The sequence below is a fragment of the Solanum dulcamara genome, chromosome 9, assembly GCF_947179165.1.
Source record: "Solanum dulcamara chromosome 9, daSolDulc1.2, whole genome shotgun sequence".
Classification (NCBI taxonomy): domain Eukaryota; kingdom Viridiplantae; phylum Streptophyta; class Magnoliopsida; order Solanales; family Solanaceae; genus Solanum; species Solanum dulcamara.
In genome coordinates this window covers 31,215,382-31,238,603 of record NC_077245.1, presented here as the reverse complement: position 1 = coordinate 31,238,603, position 23,222 = coordinate 31,215,382, and the positions used below count along the sequence as shown (strand labels likewise).

Sequence of the window (23,222 nt, the reverse complement as noted above, 5' to 3'; positions counted from 1 at the left end):
CTTAACCCTCTCATTTTCACCCTAACACTCAAATTCTAAAATCTTCTCTCAAAAACCTTCTTCTTCCTCAATCAATTCAAAGAGAAAATCAAGTCAAGTCTTCAATCAAAGAACAAATTAGGGCTTCTAAGGTCAAAGTTATATGGGAATTCATCCATGGGTCCTTTCACACATGTAGTCCCAAGTTTCTCTCAAATTCTCTTATGGATTCTTATTCTAAAAGCCCTAGTTTCATGAATTTGCATTGGGTCTTCTTACTTGTGATTATTCTTATGATTATTGATTAAATTATGCATAATTCACATCATATTACATGATTTCAAGTTGAATTTCAAAGACCCGTGCTATATTCTAGTTTCAATTATGTTTTCAATGAATCATGATCATGAATTTCAAAGAACTTTAATGAATGCATTATGAATACTTATCAAAGTGTATGAATGAATGATGAAATATTATGAATGATGTTTCAAAGATATTTCAGGAAAGAACCTATGGTGTGATAAGGTATTTCTCACACAATCATGTTAAAGAGGTGAAATGACATTCTCACTAACTCATGGATTCTTATGAATCAATCATGTTAATGAGCTATTCTTATGATTTTCTTATGATAAGGATGAATATTTTTTCAGTTCTTTCCTAATTTTGTTAATGAATATGTTTTCATGAAATTTTGTTGGCATTATGACAATGCATCGAGAGGACTTTAAGGTGGTATTCGGTCCGGGAGATATAGTAGCTACCCAAGGGAATCCTAGTAGCAATCTTTAGTAACTATATTTTTTGCGTAGGTTTATGATGCCAATATGGCGTAACTAGTGAATTCACATATAGCACAAAGTCAGAGGAAGTACCATCACAAAGTCTACCTTACAAAGTAGCCTCCCCCTTCTCCATGTAGGAGTACATCGAATTCTATGTTATAGCTCGCATGGTCATATATGTCAGTTAAAGGTCCTATCCCACATCAAGGTAAATAAAAAAGAAATAAAGTTCCCATGATGATGTTTTGATGCATTGACCATATGATGAGATGTTTTAAGGTTTTCAAGGTTTTACTCATGTTTTAATATATTGGTCATGCATCGCATGATTCATATTGATTATCTCCTATATTCATTGTTCATGCACACTTCTCACATACTTAGTGCATTTCATGTACTATCGCATACTCTTTGGCTATATTGTATCATTATGTAAGGACTGCCGATCATCACACACCTCCTATTCGTGAGTAGAGTTGACGTTGTACTTTCACTTGTGGTCAGTTCTCATGTGTTTAAGGATGTGACATTTCACTTTCCTTATATCTTTATGACTTTTTCTATCATTTACATTGGGTGAGCTAGGAGCTTGTCTTATGCCCCCATCTAGTTAGTAGAGATGTTTTAGATGTCATGGAGTTTATATTGTCTTTTATTTGAAGTTTGAGACTTATTATCCTTTATTGAGACTTTCATGTTGAGACTTTACTTCTGCATCTATGTCTTAATTTTATTGTTTTACATACCTTATGTATGCTCATGAATGATATGCTAAGAGGCTTGGTTGGGGTCTGTAGACGCGTAATTTTTTACTCGAAATTCTACACCATTTAGTAATTAAATATTTCTTTTATATCTAATTTAAATCTTTTTAATTTTCTTAGTAAGTTTATTTTAGATGATTTGAAAACTATGAAAAAATTATAGTCACATTTTGGGATATATTTTATTAATTTTTCAAAAGAAAAGAAAAGAAATTAACAATATTTTATTTTTAGGATTTAATAAAATAAGATAGTAACTTCATTAGTATTATTTTATTACTATTGGTCTTAATCTCGTTATGTAAACACTTTGTATATTGATTGGTTTAAAATTAGGTAGTTTAATATTATATTGGTATATTCATAATATTTAAAAGGTTGAAAAATGAAAAAAGAAAAGAAAGAGTCAACCTACACACTAAGCCTACTCCCTTACCCATGATCCCACTCACAATACCACACACCCATTTCTTTTCCACTCCGTCACACCTATATGTGCATCCACCCAAAAGAAAAAAAACTACTACAGACACATACACAGAAAAGAGAAACAAAGAAGGCAAAAAAAGGAGAGCAACGAGAAAAAGTTAAAACAGGGAGAAAGTGATAGAAAGATTAGAAAAAATAGAGAGAAAAACGCATACAAAATTGGAGAAGAAAAGTGAGAGAAGTGGAGTATTTTTTCTCTTAAACTGAAAACATTGCTTTTGGTTTGAGTTCTCTGCTCGGTATTCTGTTTGTAGGCTCTGGTTCGTATCTCATGAAAGAGTTTAGCATTTGCTAACTCTTGGAAATCAGTAGATTAGTAGAGGCTTTATTTTCTTCTTGCCATAAATAGGTAACATTTTAATCCCTTTCTTGTATCTTAAAATTATTGTTAAAGAAAAACGTGATTTTATTTTTCCTTGTTTATTTGCTCATGTAGCCAAGATATGTGAAGTTTTGTTGTATGTTTTATCAACATCGTAGTTTAGATTTAATGTGCTTTATTTTTTTGTTGAATAATTTTAGAGCTTATTTTCATTTTGTGAAAGAAATATTAATTGCAATGGTTGATAATATGCTCTAACCATGGGTTCCTCAAGCCTCAAGCTTGAAATATCAAAATTTTAGCAATTTTGTTTCCAGAACTACATAAAATTAGGGTATGCATTTGGATAAATTTATTACTACTACTATGACTTATATTTCAGCTATATAAATTTTGTTTCACATCTTGATCAGTTGCTAATAAGATTTTTTTTACTTTCTTTGGTTTTGAAATAGAAGAAATATTTTAAGTTGGACTATTTTCAATTCATCTACCGTAATGAATCAATGCCGATTAGATTGATTTCAAATATTAAGGTGTGATAATTTATTTATTTATTAAAGAAAGGGTTGTTTAAGTTTGTGCACTAAGAAAAGAGATCTTATTGGTTCCAATTTCCTATTGTTTCGGTTTGGATATCATTGTATTCTAGTGGGAAGATTAACCCTCTTGGTGTTGATTTTCAAAATGTTTTGTGGTTCTTAGCAGTTTGTTTTAGTATTCTCACCATGCTAATTTTTAATTCATGACTTAAACATTTCAAAGTTTGCATTAAAACAAATGGTCTCAAGCTTATCATAAATTTAATGTATAAAAAATGGATAGTTAGATTATTTATTTATTTTTGAAATAAAATAAATTGCTCATGTGATTAGGTTCCTGATTCATTGAACTATTATTACCTTAAGAGATATTTATGTTATTTTTCTTTGCAAATCCTAAAGAATGAATGAATGTATAAATAGATTAATTAGTATTTCATATGTCGAAAGCCTATTAAATATTTATGAGATACTATTTTAGCTGGGTTTGCTTCAAAATTCATAGAAAAGTTTCAGTACTTTATTTGTTTTATCTTTTTATTTTTATCTTTTATTTCATTGTTTAAGTTTTACCAAAGATTAAATAAGTCGCTTTTATCACATGTGAGATTACAAATGTTATAACTAGTTACCACTTCTTCTATGAATGATTTGTGGTAAGGGTGGAAAGCGCTACAACTAGTACCCCACATATTAATAAAATCAGATAGTTTTATTTTAAAAAAATAATTCATAATAAATCAAAGAAGGCGGGAAATAACATTTTTAGGTTGATATAATATATGTTTAAAATTAGTTCAAGCCATATATAAATCGATAAAGCGACTGTGCTAAAATCACAAAACTCGAGGAATGCCCCACACCTTCCCCTTGATTAAAAAAATTCCTTACCTGGATTTCTAGTTCACAGACCACAAAATAAAGAGTCAATTTGTAACACCCCTCAAAAATTTCCCTAAGATTCGTACCCTTCTTGTATTCGGATAGGGTCGGACTCGAGTATTGTGGAGCATTTACATGAGCTAAGATGAGTCCTTGGGAAATTGAGCAGCGTTAGAGGTGATGTGGGGTCATGAAGGACCCCTAGGACCAAATCAAATCCAAAAGATTCGTCGTGGCTAAGTTTCGCATAAGGGGTTGACTTCTAACGACCCTATCTTTTGAAGGAAGACAATCTGGGTGGCCCACGACCTATTAAATTAAAGGTCATCGAGTCTTCTTTCCAACGCCACCAAGAATGTAACTTTTGGAGTTCGGAGTCAAAAGATGTGTCGATCTTAAGATGAACTAGCACAGTAGGGATTTTCAGGCCTGGGGTTCAACTACTGGAAATCTGGGCTTGGCGCCGTAGTGGCGCGACGTGCCACTATCGCGCCAGGAACACGCCTCAATAGTTTGGCCCCTGGCGCGGCGCGCCACTACGAGGTGTACAGGGTTTTCAAGCCAATTTCCAGAATCCAGAAAGATTTGGCCTTGGCGCTGTAAGGACGTGACGCGCCACTATCGCGACAAAAACATGCCTCAGTAGTTTGGTCCTTGGCACGACGCGCCACTAAAAGTTATGCAGGTTTTTAGGCATAATCGGCCTGGCGCTGCACTGGCGCAGCGCCACTATCGCGCCAGGAGCATTTTAGCCTATTTTTCAAAACTTTTTGAGAAGAGGCAATTTGGAAACTTACCCAAATTATATATGTATCACCCTAGACCATTTTGAGATCATATTTTGCAGCCCCTCTCTCTCTCTAAAAAGCCCTAGGAGTTTTTCTCTCTCTCTCTCTTCTTTTTCTTCTCCATTTCCAACAAGAAGAGTTCCAAGAGCTTCAAGATTCGAGTTCTACATTGAAGACCCAACATCAAGGTTTTCTTCAAGTCTTCACTAAGGTATGTATCCAAAACATGGGTTGAGTCCACCCATGTGCCCTACTCTTGCTTTGAGGTTAGAGGTCCATGATAATGGAGTTTCTTAGCATAGTTTATGTTTGAATGAGTTTTTTCTCCAATTAAATTGACTTTATTGGTGTTGATGTTGTTGATCTAAGAAGTTCCTAAAACCTTCATGTTAGTATGAGTTGATGGAGATGACTTGTTATTATGTTTTGTTGATCTCTTTAACCATGTGATTATGTTGCATAAGTCAATTTTCTTGAATGTGCTATTTTACTTGAATTGTGGGGTTAAAGCCTTAGAGTTGTGATGAGTTCTAATGAGAGGTTATAAATGCTTATCTAAATGAGGCTTGATTGAGTTGATTGGAGGATAGAATTGACGAGTGGACAAGGTCCTAAATGGGACTTGCCATTATGATTTAATGGAGTTGAAATGAGAATAAAGTTGATGAGTTGGCAATGTCCCACATGAAACTAGCTGTGATGGCTTGTTTGAGATGATTAGAGGGAGTCTTATGAGCAAAGAGTCATGGGAGGAGTATTGAGCACCGAAACTGGTAAGAGTATAGTCCATACTCGAACCCCAGAAACTACGCCGCCAATGTAGGTGGGGATGGAAATGTTAAAGTCGGATGCTTCCCATGGGATCGAACCGTTAAAGTCGGATGTTTTCCATTTATTTGTCCTGAAATGATAGGACTTGACTAATCGATGGTATCCATGATTAGGGAGGCGTTCATACCCTGGCAAGGTATGGACGGACGTGGCAACAACGTCTGATTGTTGTACTATCACTGGATCATAGGTGATGGTTGTCGGATAAGAGAAACTCCCATTTAGGTCTTGATAGTACTCCGAGTCAGTTGAGTTGAGTGGCATGAGATTTGGTCCGATCTAAAACACTTCTTGTTAGACTTAGGACCCTTGAGTGAGTTGCTATGTATATATATGAGTTGATATCCCGAGTTGATATTGATGTTTTCTTGATGTTCGTTTCATTCGGCCATTTTACATACTCGTACATTTCATGTACTGACGCCATTTGGCCTGCATCGTTTTATGATGCAGCGACGGGTACTAGATATCATCAATCGGCGCTCTGTTAAATATCCACATACACTCCCAGCCAGTTGGTGAGTCCTCCTAGTTTCTGAAGGATGTTGAGCTTTCTTGTATAGTTTTGTGTCGTTTCCTTTATTTTGATTGTTGGTAGCCATGGGCTTGTCATTGGCACCTTCTAGACTTTGATAGAGGCTTCATAGACTAGAGTGTGGGAGGGTTGGACTGTTAATTTTGAGAAGTCTTATTATAATTGTTTTGATGAGTTGATAGTGATTGGCCCTCGGCCCTTATATTATGAATAGTATGTTATGATTGAACCCTCCTTTGAGTGAATGTGATCGAATGATAGTATGACTGAATCAGTTGGTTCGCTTGAAGGTCAGAAATGGCTTTCGAGTGCCGGTCACGTCTAGGGTACCCTCCCGGGGCGTGACACAATTTTTCTTTGATTAGGGATTTAATAGGGTAACTTGGAACACCAAAACTCAATTCCAAGTGGCAACTCTGAAAAAATAAAATACTCTCTTTTCTAAAATAGTAACTTTAATTAGAAAAATCCATCAAAAAAGGGGTGTGACAAGGTCCCATGAGATTCTAATCGTCATATCGCACCTTTATTGAGACTTTCATGTTGAGACTTTACTTCTGCATCTATGTTCGGGATTCGTTTGAGACCCCGTGCTCGTAAAAATAGTATTCTACCCCACTAATTTTAATGTTCCAAACTCAACGACGAAGTCAAAATCGATGCCGTCTTAACAAAAAGTGGGCTTCACGCTCAAAAGCTATTTTTAGCCAAATTCCACAAAGGGGCTCAAAATGAGCCTGGATGCCTCGGGATCAGCACAAAAGGTCGTTCTAGACCAAACTCGATATTCTAGAGTTATCCACGCTGATGGAATTTCAATCCGATCATGTTTACTAAGAATGTTGACCAAAGTCATACTTAGGCCTAAGTTTAAATGACACAAATTCATAGGGAAAGCCTACACTAGTAAAAATGGTGAAAACATAATAGAAAGAAAAGCGATGGACTGCATCGATGGTAAAAAGTGACGGACAAACGGACACCATCCGTCACTTAAATTTTTAAATTTTTTATTTTTTATTTTTTATTTTAAAAAGGGACGGACAATGACTCTATGTCCATTGCTTTTTTGGTGGATTTTTGCGCCAAACTATTTTTAATTAATAATTAATTATTTAATATAAAAGGCGATGTCGTCCGTCGCTTTCGATAACAATAATTATTTTTAATTTAAAATAAGCGACAGAGTCCTTCGCTTATTTTTAATTTTAATTTATAATATTTTTTTATAAAGTTTTATTATATTATTTATAATTTTTAATTATTTTTTTTCAAAATAGCAAAGGACGACGTCGCTTAGTCCGTCATTTTTTTATCAAAATTTGGTCAAAATTTTTTAAATAGACCGATGAACCTTTCGACGCTGTCCGTCGCCCCGTACTAAATATCAGCCACAATTTCTCCCATTTTTTTTTATTTTGTATATTCTCTTAACTCTCTCTGTCTCTAAGATACCCTCCCCTAAACTCCGACCCTGGCACCCACCCACACCCCGCCGCAGCTCGTCGGCGTCTCCGCAGTCTTCATCCCTTCCTCTCTCAAAGGTACTCCGTCCGACCCTCTCTCTCTTCTCTTTTTCTCTCCTTGTTAAACTTAGTTAGGGTTTTATTTTTTTGTAAATTGAGAAAATTTTGAATTGTTAGTGTTGGAAAACTATATGCACAACGAAAGCATACCAGAATCATACTGTTTACATTAATAATAGATAACACATATGTTTATGCTATAACAAATACAAGCATGCTAGAACACATTAACTTTCTAAAATTTAATTCGATAAATACCTCTTGAAACGTGAGCAAATACCTTCAAGCAAATTCCTAAGTTAGACTGCAATTTTGCGGTCTTCTACAGTGATCCCAAGCTCACAGCCGAACTCTCTCAATACTTGGGTAGGCAAGTATCGCATAGAATATCCTACCTCTTTCCTCTTATTTTTTAGGTTAGAAGAACTCATATTTATAGGGACCTTTTCCCAGTCCACAAAGGAGAAGAAAATAGAATTCTTAGTTCTAGTTAAATATAGGCAATGTAGGGACCACAGAATTAATTACTGAGGCTCCTTATTATGAAAATAATTCAAAATAATTAATTTAAATTATTCTTACCATAATAAATTACAAATCATTCCACTAGAAATTCTTAATTACACTCCTCCATTTATATTTCGAAATTCTCCATTAAACACTTATGTAATTCCCTATGTTAAGATTACAGATACTAATCAATAAATTAAATTACTGACTAATTTAACTTAAAGATTGCTTTCCTTTAGAGCACTGTTTAACTTATTTCATGTGTCGGATTCATAAATTCACTTGCAAGGTTTGACACGATGAAAATCTTATAAGCTTCTCAAAAAGGCATATCATCAATCTCTATATCGAGACATGGATTCCATCAATTAACTTATTATTTCACCAATATATATTATTATCATCCAATCTACCAGACATATTTACATCTCTCAGAATCTCACATTTTAATAAATCAAAATGATAATTAATATATATAGATCATAATAGTTATATCAAGATTAATAATATATGTACATTTAACACTTTAGAGAATATTTTTTGTTAGTCAGTCTAAAACAACTATCTCTACTCGGTCCCGTTCAATACATACAAAATGCACTAGCACAACAAGTTGGAACTACACCGCTCCCATAATCAAGATTAATTATATATAATCTTGTGCTACAATCATACCGATGATTTATCCAATTTCCATCTTAGATTGTGAACATACTTTATACTTATAAGAACCGATGAATTAATCCTCTGTGTATAAGCTAAAACTCTATACACTAAATCATCTACTATATAAATAAATGGACACATAAATGAATATATTATCCATTAAAGCTTTTATTAAATTTGAATAAATAATTATTCTATAATAAATATTATATCCAGACTCATGGTTAATAGTATATATTCCATTGTTAATAGTATATATCTCAACAATCTCCCACTTAAACTTTTAACCTTCACAATTGTTATAATATACAATATATAAATAGATGGTTAATAGTATATACCATAATAATCTCCCACTAAGATGTTTAATCTTGAAAATTGTTAGAATACTATATCTAAATCCGTGATTAATAGTATGTACCCTAACAATCTCCCAGTTAGACTTTTAACTATGCATTTAGAATTTTCACAGGCATTCTTTTTATATGACTTATTAAAGGATCTTACCAAGTTATTTTCTTATGCAACTCTGTCTAGTAGTGCTTAGTCGTAACTAATTGATTTTGAACTAGATCATCGGAGATTCTATCATGAAACCATGTAAGAGTGTACTTCGTTTTAGGAGTTCTATCGTGAAAGTTCTTTCAAGAATACAGAACAAATCAATTTTCGTTACGACTCTCCCACTACGACTAAATACTACTACTATAGTTACACTTCTATGTTCTTAAATCTTAATATTTTCCTCAAAACCTTTCGGCATTGGAATATTAACAACCTATTCATGTAGTGTTCTTTAATTTGCTCAACATCACTCCCACTACTTGAGATAGTAATTTTTCTTATGTCAAGTAACATTTCTCCCATTATTTATATGCAATGGAATGTCAACTATGACATACCAATTAGATGTTCTTGAGCGTATGAGTTTACAACTGACTCATATGTTGTTTCTCTGTTCAATTCCTATAAAACTAATTTACTTCTAGGAACATGGTTTGTTAAAGGTTCTTTTCTAGAAATCTAACAATTTTGTTAACAATTGCCTTATTTTCTTTAGGATAGTAAAATAAACCTTCTTTCATTCTTTTTGGTTATCCAACTAACACACAAATTCATTCTTAATTCCAACTTGTTTGGTCACCCTTTCAACACATATGCTAGACAATTCTATATCTGAACATGTCATAGACTACTAGTTCTATAGTTATCAAAGGTAATGACATAAAAAGGAATTAAATTTAGAATGTGATATGCAGTTGTTAGGACATAGTCCAAAAAAAGCAAAACAACTTCGAATAAGTCAATCGTTAATCTTATCATCTCCGTAAGAGTCTATTTCTTTTTTCTTTTACACTAATCTATTATAGAGTGTTAGGAGTAGATAATTGAAATGCAATTAATCTATCAGATAAGTGATTTTTGAACTCTGCAGAGAGGTATACGTCATTACAATCAGATCGCAGTGACTTTATATATTTTTCATGATGTTATTTTCGTTTTTGTCTTAAATATCTTGAGTTTGTCAAGGCATTTACAAAGCATCAAAAAAATATATGTTCATATCATGAGTAATCTTCTATGAATATTCCAGAATACTCAAAGTCACCTTCTGCCTGAATGTTCATTTACCACACAAATCATAATAGATTAATTCTAACTTATCACTACCTCCATTTTTTAAGAGGAAGGTCTTTTAGTCATTTTTCCATCTGAACAGGACTTATACATTGGTAGTGACTCCACTTTCAATGAACAATTATGTTCATCCCTTAACCAACCTCAAAGTTCTATTCGGAATAAATGATTTAGACACTAGTGTAAAGATAAGTGTCATCCAAATGGAAAATATTCTCTCTTATGTGAAAGATTAATATTATTCAATTCATGAGAGATAATACTAATAAAAAAAATCACGCACCAATATACCACAAGAGATAAAATATTTATCAAACTCAATAATAGGAAAGTTACAAGAAAAATATATTATGTATCCGTCACTTATCTAGTTAGAAACTGAAAATAAATTCCTTCTAACACAAGGTACATGTACAATGCATTCTATGAATTAACATTTTATCTCTTCCAAAAAAATTCTTGAGTAGTACTAAGTGTGTCTGTGAAGTTTGTTGAGAATTTGAGATATAAACAGATCATAATATGTCGAATAATTCTAAAAGTAAAATTCAGGACTCATTTATACATATATATCCATGCAATTCGAATAGACAATAGATGGAATTGGAGAACTACTCATGCAATACACATGTACAATGACCGACTATTCACTCCATAAACTTATACATACCTAACTCAGATGGAGAGTCTACTGTTAGCTTAAGTCAAGTGAAAATCACCCTAGTTACATTGATCCAATCATCTATTACTCAGTTTAGGAGAGTTAATAGAAATTATCAAAGCTAGCGATTAAATACATAGTGACTTGTATTAATTTCATCCGATATGGAGGAAGGTCTAAAGCCAGTACATAAAATTAGTACTTCACTACTATTTAATCTTGGTAATTATGGGAAGGACCCCTATCACCAAATATGACCAAAAACTCATATAACAATCCAACTAGTAAAAATATATATTTCTTACTAGATCGTTCTAATGAATCTACCGAATTTCAGATTAATTAGAGTTTCTTTTTTTTTGAATTCCAAAACTATGATCAATTGGTTGAAGAAGTTGTTTGGCCAAAATAGAATTTTAAAATTTTCCATTCAGTAATTCTTATCACATGTCATCATTTGCGTAATAAATACACAAATTAAGAATAAAGAACAAAATTTAAAAGCCTATTTACATTATCTGAGTACTATTTTTCCAAAAATCAGCATGTCGATGTAATCATTGAATATTAAAAATTCAAAGTACACATCATAGATATCCATGCATCTTGAACGATAAATTTTGATAAAAACTAACTACTCATGCAACATACATATGTGATGTCAGATATTCACTCCGATAAATTTAGAACAATAGCCAACTCAGGTGAAGGGTATATTGTTAAAATTTAAGCCAAGTAATATCATTATCCTTAGTTTCATTGATCCAATCATATATTACTCAGATAGGGAGAGTCAATACAGATTATCAAAACTAGAGATTAAATCTAGCGACTTGTATTACTTTCATCAGATATGGAGGAAGTTCTAAAGCCAACACATGAACTTAATACTTCGCTAAATTTTAGTCATGAAGACCACAAAAAACAATCTCTATCACCACTATATCATAGTCGAATAATTTTTCAGTAAAATCAATTTTTAAGATACAAAATTATCCAAAACATCATCTAAACGACCTCAAATCACCAAATCACCACATAGTAGTGAGTATTTTAATTTGATCGTTTCTTATTAGCTTATCGAATTTCAAATCAATCAAAGTAAAAAAAATATTTATCTCCAAAGCTATGATCAAATTCAGATTCAAATGATTTAAGAAAAAATAATCAAATTTATATCTTTATCATATATCAGTTCATGTTAAATTATCATGTGTATTCATGTACCACATTTAACATAAATAAAATTGACATAAAGGATTATTTTCATACTAAATCACATATAATCCGAATGAATACCTTAAAAATTATCTTAACGACCTCAAAAATCATAATTGCATAGCAATGAGTATTTCTTGCTAGGTTGTTTCTAATGACCTCACGAAATTTCAGGTCAATTGGAGTTTAAAAAAGATCTTTATTTCCAGAGCTTTGACCAAATTTCAATTCTAGTGATTTAAGCATCTTTCGAAATTAAAACAATATGACCTACATTCTTATCGCATATCAATTCATGTTAAATCACCATATGTAATCATGTTCCAAATTTAAAATAAACATAACTGACATAAAGAATGATTTATCAAATTCTAATCAAATTTTAATCTGACAAACTACCTAAAATCATCTAAACGATTTTCGATGGAATCATCGAATTTCAAGTCAATAAGAGATCATAAAATCCACGACCAACTAAACTATGACCAAATTTGAAACTAATCGTTTAAGGCATAGTTAAGGATTAAAATAACTTGATTTAGATTTATTTTTTTCTCATTCTCTTTTAATAATTATCCCATGAGCATAAGATATATTGTATGTCTTTCATTTAGCTAAGACACACAACACCTTCTTATAACTAATTGTCCTCTCAATTAATACATCTGAGAATTCTAGATATTACTTTTCTCCCTTTCGGACTGGTGAAAATATTTAATATCTCTTCTCATGAGTTAATTAAGTGTTACTAGTGGCTAAAGGTAATCTCCTTTCAGTATATGAAATGCACTATTACTAAACACTTATCCAGGACAATTTACACATGATACATTGAGTATATTTTATTGAATAAAATAAATAGACCAAATTAATGAATGGTATTTATTAATCATAATTCTCAGTTCATGTATTTATATATTTCTACATGTGTAAAATTTTAAGAAATAAATTTTAAGAATTTCTTAATGATTGCTAATAAATAGACCATATTAACAACTTTATTTATTAATCACCATTTCTTAACTTTTATCATTTATACAAAAAGAAATAAAAACAGTGCCCATATAAATAATTCTTTCCTATTCAAATTATAATAATTGAATGATGTAGAGAACAAATCACAAGTATAAAATATGATTTCTTTTTTCTTTTTAACGTGACAAGTCCTAAATGTCAAGGAACATGCCACTAGTGCAATAGTATCAAAAAGGAACTTTGGACCAAGGAACTTTGTCACTATTGACACTGCCACCAATTCCAAATTTTAACACTGTCAAAATTAATTTATCCTCCCTAAAGGAAACCTAGCCACCACTTTATAACTGTACAGTAGCAAATCAGTCACCGGCCAATCTACAACAAGTAACTTGTTCTTTAATTACTTTTATATTATTATGTGTAAGCAAGAATAATAAAGAACAATGTGTTAAACAAGTTTGCAATAAACTAAAATTATAACACCTAGTTTGCAACTTGTGACCCCGCCGCTACAAATCGAAACAATTCATCGATCAACCAATTTGGTCACCAAACATTTTTTCAATTCTTGGCTTTGTCGTCCGTCACGTACAAACAAAATAAAAAGACTATAATCTATTTTCCTTTGTAATTTCTTTTGTTGCAAACAAAAAACAGTGGATTCAAAAATACTTTGCAGCTCCACACTGATGCTCTAATCACATCCAACATAAGAATGTAAATTATGAATCTTATATGTAATCAAACATATAAATCATCTATGTTATCTATTTAGATGCAAACGTAGCTCATGACGTCAATTGTTGGAAAACTATATGCACAGCGGAAGCATACCAAAATCATATTTCTTACATGAATAATAGATAACACATATGTTTATGCTAGAACACATACAAGCATGCTATAACACAAAAACTTTCTGAAATTTAACTCGAAAAATACCTCTTGAAGCGTGACCAAATACCTTCAAGCAAATCCCCAAGTTAGACTACAGTTTTGCGATCTTCTACAGTGATTCCAAATTCACAGTCGAACGCTCTCAATACTTGGATAGGTAAGTATCGCATAGAAAACCCTACCTCTATCCTTTTTTTTTTAGATTAGAAGAACCCATATTTATAGGGACCTTTTTTCCGGTCCAAAAGGGAGAAGAAAATAGGATTCTAAGTTCTAGTTAAATATGAGCAATGTAGGGACTACATAATTAATTACTGAAGCTCTTTATTATGGAAATAATTCAAAAAAATAATTTAAATTATTCTTACCATAATAAATTACAAATCACTCCACTAGAAATTCATAATTTCACTCCTCCATTTATATTTTGAAATTACCCATTAAACACTTATGTAATTCCCCATTTAAGATTAAAGATACTAATCAATAAATTAAATTACTGACGAATTTAACTTAAAGATTGATTTCCTTTAGAGCACTGTTTAACTTATTTCATGTGTTGAATTCATAAATCCACTTGCAAAGTTTGACACGATAAAAATTTATAAGCTTCTCAAAAGGTATATCATCAATCTCTGTATCGAGACATGGATTTTATCAATTAACTTATTATTTCACCAATATATATTATTATCATCCAATCTACCAGGCATATTTACATCTCTCAGAATCTCACCTTTTAATAAATCAAAATGATAATTAATATATATAGATCATAATAGTTATATCAAGATTAATAATATATGTACATTTAACACTTTAGAGAATATTTTTTGTTAGTCAGTCTAAAACAACTATCTCTACTCGGTCCCGTTCAATACATACAAAATGCACTAGCACAACAAGTTGGAACTACACCGCTCCCATAATCAAGATTAATTATATATAATCTTGTGCTACAATCATACCGATGATTTATCCAATTTCCATCTTAGATTGTGAACATACTTTATACTTATAAGAACCGATGAATTAATCCTCTGTGTATAAGCTAAAACTCTATACACTAAATCATCTACTATATAAATAAATGGACACATAAACGAATATATTATCCATTAAAGCTTTTATTAAAATTGAATAAATAATTATTCTATAATAAATATTATATCCAGACTCATGGTTAATAGTATATATTCCATGGTTTATAGTATATTTTCCAATTGTTAGTTAGTTTATTTCATTTATGTTGTTGAATATATGTTGTTAACATAGTCAATTTGTAACATTGATTGTGAATTAGTGAACAAAAAGTTATAGTTTTGATATTAGGGTTTTACTTTAAATTGGGATATTTTGAATTAGTTTGTGATTTGAGTTTTTTTGAGTTGGAATTGAAGTGTTTTTGAAGTTATAAAGTTATTAACATTGTTAGTTTGTATATTTAATTGTGAATTAGTGAATGAAGATTTTTGGGTTTTAGTTGACTTGGATTTTTTGAATTAGATTGTAAATTTGGGTATTTTTTAGTTTGAATTGAAGTGTCGTTAAAGTTAAAAGTTAGATTTAAGAAGTAATTATGGAAGTTAGAAACTTAGTAGTTATTTAGAGCTTCTAATTACAACTTAGAACTTAATCATAACTTGTATTGAATTTAGAACTTTGAACTTGAACTTTAGGACGGATTTTTACAATCTAATTAAATATTCCAATATTCGACGCCGCCAAGCCCACTACCACCAACCCCTCCATCTCAGCCCTAATTGAAAAAAGTCGAGGTATTTTTTTCTCTTTAATCTTAATTATTGTATATATTAGATTTTTTTAGTCAATGTACAACACTTGTATTTTGCTTAGGGTTTGTTTGATTTCTTAAGATATGTTTGAATTTTTAAAGTGTGCTTTAGTGATAAAGTCTTAGTTTAGCTTTGATTTCGTTTACTTGTTGGAATTAGTTTGTACTTTAATTGTCCAAAAAAATCCAACTTGCACTTTAGAAATGTTGAATTATTGTAGGATAATATATGAGCTTTAAGTTGTTAAATTTGAAAGACTTTAAAATATTATGACTTCATTCGTTTTGAGTGTTTAATTATGTTCATTATGATATATATTGTGTGTTTTGTTAGTTGGTTAGTTGTGTTGGATTGTATTGTATTGATTATTATTGAATTGCATTTTAATTGCAGGTGGGCAGCATAAACTGTAGGTTTCTACTGTCAAAAATGCTACAAGAAAAACGATGGACAGTGTCCTTTAGTCAGTTGCTTTTCTGAAATTTTTTTTAATTTTTTTTAGAAAAGCGACAGACAAGTACCCTATATCCGTCGCTCTTTTGGAAATTTTCAAGACTACTAAGAAAAAAAAGGGATGGATAGGGACCCTATGTCCGTTGCTTTTCTGAAAATTTTCAAGAACACCAAGAACAAAAGCGACGGGCAGGGACCCTTTGTCCGTCGCTTTTCTAGAAAAAAAATTAAAAATTTAAAAATGAAATGACGCAATCCGTCGTTTTATTAAAAGCGTCGAGAAAAAAAGTGACAGAAGTGACTGTGTCGCTTTTCGTTGAGTTTGACCAAAAAAATGACGTAGTCCATTGCTTTTTTACATCGTTTTTGATAGTTTTTTAGTAGTGCTCGAGAACCTAGTTGATCATGCCACTAGCCTTAAATGACCCTTTCAGAATTGATGTAACCGTCAGAATTTCATTCTAAGGCTATTTTCCTAGATTTTTGACCGAAGCCAACCGTTCAAACTCCAAGAGCTTGGAAATACAGAAACTGGCATAAAAACCAAACACACGACTAAGCGATTGAACTGTCAGTCCTAGAAGGTCATTTATGACTTGGGGTTGCTACACAAAATTTCTAAATGCTAAAGAGAGTGGAAAACATATGAAATGACCTGGAAGGTCATTATATAGAGAAATATGCGACGTTTGATCCACGAGCTCTCTCTGGCTTTTTGTTAGAATTTTGGTATCTTTTTTAAATTATGAGCACCCCTATTTATAGTTCTAGGATGAAGTAGTTATGATGGGAACATGCTTTCCTTCGTCCAATTAGATTTAAGTAACATGGGAGGAGTAGTGATAAGAACAAGTTTCCTTCGACCAGATTTAAGTGACACGATGATATTTGATTAGACGGAACACGTCACTTGTACATGTGGCACATTTTTGTTGGACTTTTATTTGACTAGGCATGCCATACCATTTTGACACATTTCATGATCCTATTGGCTTCGTTGTTTGACTTGGCATGCCACGTCATGTGGCACCAAATTGGTCTTCTAGGATGAGGTGACATTAGTCTTAACAAAATGGGCTTATAATTTGTAGTGCAAATGAATGGAGTAGCCCAATAAATTTGGACTCTAATTAAATCTATTTTTATTGGACTTAAATAATTAACTCAATATTAAGTCATAATATTCATTTGGACTAATATATCTTGAATTAATATAATTTGAATCATTTTATAAATTTATATTTAACAAAATTTAAATGATTACACATTTCCCTAATTGAGATTAGACTTACCTTTGGTAACCTATAAATTAGGATGTTCTTTATTTTTGAGAAACATACTTGAAGTGGTTTAAATTAAACTCTATATATTCTACTCTCCATATTTCATGTCTATTTTTCTTGTGCTCATATTTTACAATAGATATAAATTATTTCTGAAAGTAGTAGAAAATGCATGAGAGACGGTTAGGTAGTTGCTTCCAAGAAAAGATGACCAATGAATTTCTTATCACTCCAAATCTCTTGTCCTTGTCTCAAGGATCAAACTACCATAATAAAACATTAGACAAATTTTATAGCTTGTCCATTCACCTAGTTACAAGGACCCCCGTTTCTTTCGAGCAGAGTAATTAGGTAATTTAAGAGAAAACTCCTTCATATTTTCTTATTGTCCCTGTCGTTTTTTTTGTCACCGGTAATCAATCCCATCACATGAAAACCCTTCATCGTTTCCTCTTTTTATTCATGTAAATTATTACTTCTACTTTTCTTTTGTTTTTATTTTCCATTATCAATACATCTTCCATGTCCAAAACTATGTGAACTCATATCACCAACGTGAGCTCTAAATATTTTAGCTAGTTTTGCATCTGGATAAATAAGAATGGTTAACGTAGGTTGACAATCAACATATAAATTGTTTAATTAAGATGAATTTTCATAGTAATTAATGAGATGCTTTAAAAGATGAATTACCAACCCATATTAAGATGAAATGGACTCGCAAGATATGTAGTGGATCTATGTTATCGACTTGAACTTGTTTATATTTGATTGCTTGCCCAAACATTTTTTTAACATCCTTATTGTTAGTTCTATGAGCTTTGGAAATATGTTTTCATTTAATTCAAATAATTAAATTTCTTATATTTCAAAATGTAATGTTTCATGATATATGAGAACATTGTGCTGATTTTTTTAATTTTTCTCCCTCTAATTGTTCTTTCACTACAAACTGATTTGCCTTTTTTTTTGTTTTTGTTTTGTATCACTCAATGAATTTCAATTGATATTGTATATGCGTGATATAGTTGTTATGTACAAATACAAAATTTTGTATCTGCTGTTGATTTGAAATTTATTCCTCTCTAATTTCACTTTGATTTAATAGGTGTAGGCATTCAGCAAGAGAGTAAATTATATAAATTGTTACAAATTATTTTTACCTGCAATCATGAGTGGCAAAATGTCAACAGGACCTCTTGAACGACCAGTCAGGCCAAGTAAGCTACCCTTAATCTTGAACTAGAGAGTGAAATCTCCCTCTTTATTATCTCGAAATGTAGATGATCTAAAAGAATTTCATAAGCTATAGTATAAAACATACTCTAGAATTCATGAAGAAATTATCTTTATTTTAGAATATATATAAAAGTACCAAAATCATGTTAGGCTTTATTTGCCTCTTTTTATTTAATGGATGTGTAACATCTATGGCCTATGTGATTGTTGTCTATTTATTCTTTTTACAGGTATGGAAAAGATTGAAATTGAAAATACTGAGGAGGATAGGAAGCCAAGGCTTGGGTCATTCAAGAAAAAGGCACTTAATGCCTCCAACAAATTTAGACAATCTTTAAAAAAAACTGGCCGTAGAAATAGTAGGGTCATGTCTGTTGTCTTTGAGGATGAGCATGATGTGGAGGAATCAAAGTCAGTTGATTCCTTCCGTCAAACACTTATCTTGGAGGAATTACTTCCTGCACAACATGATGATTATCACATGATGCTAAGGTAAAAGAAGTCATTTTCTTTTCTAATCATGAACTTGATACTAAATGATGTCTCCTAGTGTGATGTCAATGACAAGTATTTGTACATGTATATTTGGATGATGATACAGGTTTTTGAAGGCCAGGAAATTTGATTTAGAGAAATCAAAGCAGATGTGGTCTGATATGATTAATTGGAGGAAGGAATTTGGTGCAGACACTATCATGGAGGTACTTTTAAAAAATTCAGTTTGTGTTAGACAGATACATATAACTCACAATATTTAAGGTCTAATTCAAGTTCTTATACCTCTATCTTAGGACTTTGAGTTCAAGGAAAAGGAGGAGGTCCTCAAATACTATCCTCAAGGGCATCATGGAGTTGACAAAGATGGAAGACCAGTTTATATTGAAAGAATTGGTCAAGTAGATTCTACAAAGCTCCTACAAGTCACAACAATGGACCGATATCTCAAGTACCATGTGCAGGAGTTTGAGAGGACATTCAACGACAAATTGCCAGCTTGCTCCATTGCAGCCAAAAAACATATTGATACAAGCACAACAATTTTGGATGTGCAAGGAGTGGTATGTTGGGATTTTATATAACACAATTAGATAAGGTGTGAATATCTGTCTAGATATCATTTGAATGTAATTGTTGCAATAGTTGTTTCCAATGAACTTTGGTAAGAACAAAGTGAAAAAGGAAATATATATCTTCCACAGGGAGTTAATAGCAATTGATAACTTAATTTACATCAATAATGCCTCAGGGACTTAAAAATTTCAACAAATCAGCAAGAGAACTACTTCAATGCCTCCAAGGTGTTGATGGTAACAATTATCCTGAGGTACTTGATGTCTCTCACTCCGCTGAAGCCATTGTCACATAATTATTGTTGACCATTGGTTTTTGATGAAAATTTTCAAGTTTGTGTTGCTTACATGAACATTTTATCCACTGTTTAGAGCTTGTGTCGGATGTATATCATCAATGCTGGTTCTGGATTTAGGCTTTTATGGAACTCTGTCAAGTCATTCCTTGACCCCAAGACCACCGCAAAGATCAACGTAAGCCTAAATTCATCTTCAATTCGAAATGGACTACCTCTGTCATTTTCGTAGGAATAACAAATTCATGGTTCTTTCCTCTTAGGTTCTTGGTAACAAATACCAAAGCAAGTTGCTTGAAATAATTGATGCCAGGTAAATACAGGTGAACTTAAATATTCTCTTCCGCTTTCTAAGCTTCAAGCATACCTCCAACTTAATGTCAATAGAATGTGCGACTCTGATTCTAGTCCAAAAGATTATAAGAGAAAAAAGATATTATCTATATAGTATGAATTTTGCATCACTAAATTAAGTTCTAGTGTAGATACTAAAGCAACTTGTTTGTCACTGCCTTGCATCAGCGAACTTCCAGAGTTTTTAGGCGGTACGTGCACTTGTGTTGACAAAGGAGGATGTATGCTTTCTGATAAAGGCCCATGGAATGATCCAGAAATAATGAAGGTTAATTTTATCCCTATAGTTTTGATGTTACTTGCGTTTAGTACATTTGAACCGTGCAATATTTTTTAGTTGTCATTTCCATTGACACGCCTAAGATAAATAATTAATTTATGCCAGATGGTTCACAGTGGTATGCATAAATGCACAAAGAAAACTTCAATTCCAGCAGTTGATGAGAAAACAATTTCGGAGGATGGGAATGCCAATCCAAAGGTGCCTGTTTTTCCATCTTTTTGTAATTTTTGTGTCTTGTTTATTCTTTATATTGTACTAAAATGATTAAATATATCGAATGAGTAATAATATTCTATATGTTTCAGGATACAAAGAAGAGCAATTCCATTAATATGAGAATTGCCTCTTCTAAGGTCCAGAGGGATCATGTATCACCTGCACAGCTCTCCACTGTCCATGAGGAAGTCAGTATCTTCTTCATCCATCACATATTAGAATTCACATGATTTTGTACTTGACTTTTTCATGAGCTTGACTTCAGTAGCTTATCCATCAAATAAGTTTGAGAGCAATAAAAGCATACTAATGCACTTCCTTTTTTCCTATATTTCTCCCTTCTTCTAGGGAAAAATTTGTGCAAATAATAGACTAGTTCTCTTTCTTCTATTCTTTTTTATGGTTATTGCTCATATTATAATGCTAGATATCTTATCTTGTTTGTTACTCTACGCCTCAACCACGTTTCTACTTCTCATATTTTCTTTATTCTATCAGTATGACCTACACTAAAACAAATTGAAATGTATTTGTAGGATGATATAAAGAAGAAGCATCCTAGTGTATATGATCGTGATAAGTACATCCCTATAGTTGATAAAGTAATTGATACAACTATGCCTAAAGCTACAAAAGCCGATAACTACGCCATTGCTAAAGGTAGACATATTAATTCTCTCATTGTATAGCAGATGTTTGAATAGTTCAGTTAACAATCTGCTTTTGCTTTTAGTATCCTGGTTCTTTTGTAGTATTAACTATTACTTTCCCTCTTTTCAGCTTCAGATTTCTTACCCATGCATGATATTTCTAAGTCACCCGAGGGATTTAGCAACCACCTTTTCACAGGAGTGATGACATTGGTGATGGGCGTTGTGACAATGGTCCGAATGACACGGAACATGCCAAGAAAGCTTACAGATTCGACCCTCTTGTCTGGTTCTTTAAAAGGAGTGGATATGGTTAAATCACATGCCCAAGAATATCGGTTGAGTGGACCTGCCATCTCGAATAATGAGTACTTCAGCATGATGAAACGCATGGGAGAGCTAGAGGAAAAGGTTATTAGTCTTGGCAACAAGCCTAGTTCCTTACCACCAGAAAAAGAGGAAATGCTTAACAATGTCATGAGTCATGTTGATAAATTGGAGCAAGAGCTTTGTGCTACCAAAATGGTATTATTTGTTTCTCTCGATTATCATTTCAGTAGCTAGCGTGACATAATAGGAGGGGTTTGACAACTAATATATCCACATTTCATATTATTATTATTGGTAGGCACTCGAGAAAGCGCTTTCCCGTCAAGAGGAGCTCTTAGCCTACATTGAGAAGAAGAAGAAAAAAAAGAATTTCTTTGGTTTCTAAGAGTGGAAGCCACAACAAGAAATGTTGTTTGAATGGCATGACTCAAAGCTTATTTAAATTCAGTATGCAATGCAAGTTAAGATAAGCTATTGTATATGATCTCAGCCACTAGTAATTGTAGTGGCTTTCTTTTAATCCTCTTCGGCGATATTTTCATTCACCAACAACTTCTTTGTGAGCTCTAACAGTGATATACTTTGTATATTACACATTCAGCGGCTTGCATTTTTGTTTCTTAGATTTCTGTATATAGGGATAAGAGTAGTTTCCATTAGTTCTAATTGATATTGTTGTCATAAAAGGTAGAGCTTTCTTTTTCTTTAAACATACTTTTCATCTGGCTTCTCTTGTGTCAAAATAGATTTTTCTTTTCAATCCATCTTTACGTTCCTTATTTTTAATAAATAAATAAAAAGCTAGTGGATAATGGATGGGAGCAGGCGACTAGCATTCGTGAAAAAAATACCATTACACAACAATTACTGTCTACGGTTTGACATTTTCTAAACTAAATATAATACTGGAAGAGGAGGTCATGAAAAAGAAAAGAAAAAAAATAATACAAGAGGTCCCAAATCTTCACACTTTCATCGTGTCAAGAAAAAAAAATTTAATTAGCAGGCAACTTGCATGATACATTTTCAGAAGATAAAAATATGTAGTAAACTTTAAAATTACTCACAATATCTAATTCTTTAAAATCCATGGAATATTTGACTATTGTTGGTGCCAACGACATCCAAATATTTGTTTATCCAGAAAATGGTATCTCAAAAAGAGTACTTATGCGTCAATACCTTATGAAACGTATAGTACATACGTTTTTTACAAAACAAATAGCATATAACTCGTG

The 23,222-nt window shown here is 32.1% G+C and overlaps 1 protein-coding gene across 1 annotated transcript; it reads left to right on the top strand.

Moving 5' to 3' along the window:
• Positions 1-17,863: 17,863 nt before the first annotated feature.
• On the top strand, positions 17,864-22,710 carry LOC129902821 (phosphatidylinositol/phosphatidylcholine transfer protein SFH12-like). The gene is made up of 14 exons (XM_055978234.1): positions 17,864-17,897; positions 18,655-18,766; positions 19,016-19,277; positions 19,387-19,486; positions 19,577-19,843; positions 20,032-20,109; positions 20,228-20,329; positions 20,415-20,464; positions 20,674-20,773; positions 20,891-20,986; positions 21,094-21,192; positions 21,541-21,664; positions 21,785-22,179; positions 22,283-22,710. Exons 2-14 carry the CDS (start codon positions 18,718-18,720, stop codon positions 22,367-22,369), a joined length of 1,809 nt encoding a protein of 602 aa, XP_055834209.1. The 5' UTR covers positions 17,864-17,897; positions 18,655-18,717; the 3' UTR covers positions 22,370-22,710.
• The last annotated feature ends 512 nt before the right edge of the window (positions 22,711-23,222 follow it).

Coding starts and splice junctions, on each gene's coding strand:
- LOC129902821 (XM_055978234.1), top strand. CDS start 18,718: ATGAGTGGCAAAATGTCAACAGGACCTCTTGAACGACCAGTCAGGCCA. Junction 20,110..20,227: donor ATGGTAACAATTATCCTGAG/GTACTTGATGTC, acceptor TCCACTGTTTAG/AGCTTGTGTCGGATGTATAT. Junction 20,987..21,093: donor ATGGGAATGCCAATCCAAAG/GTGCCTGTTTTT, acceptor TATATGTTTCAG/GATACAAAGAAGAGCAATTC.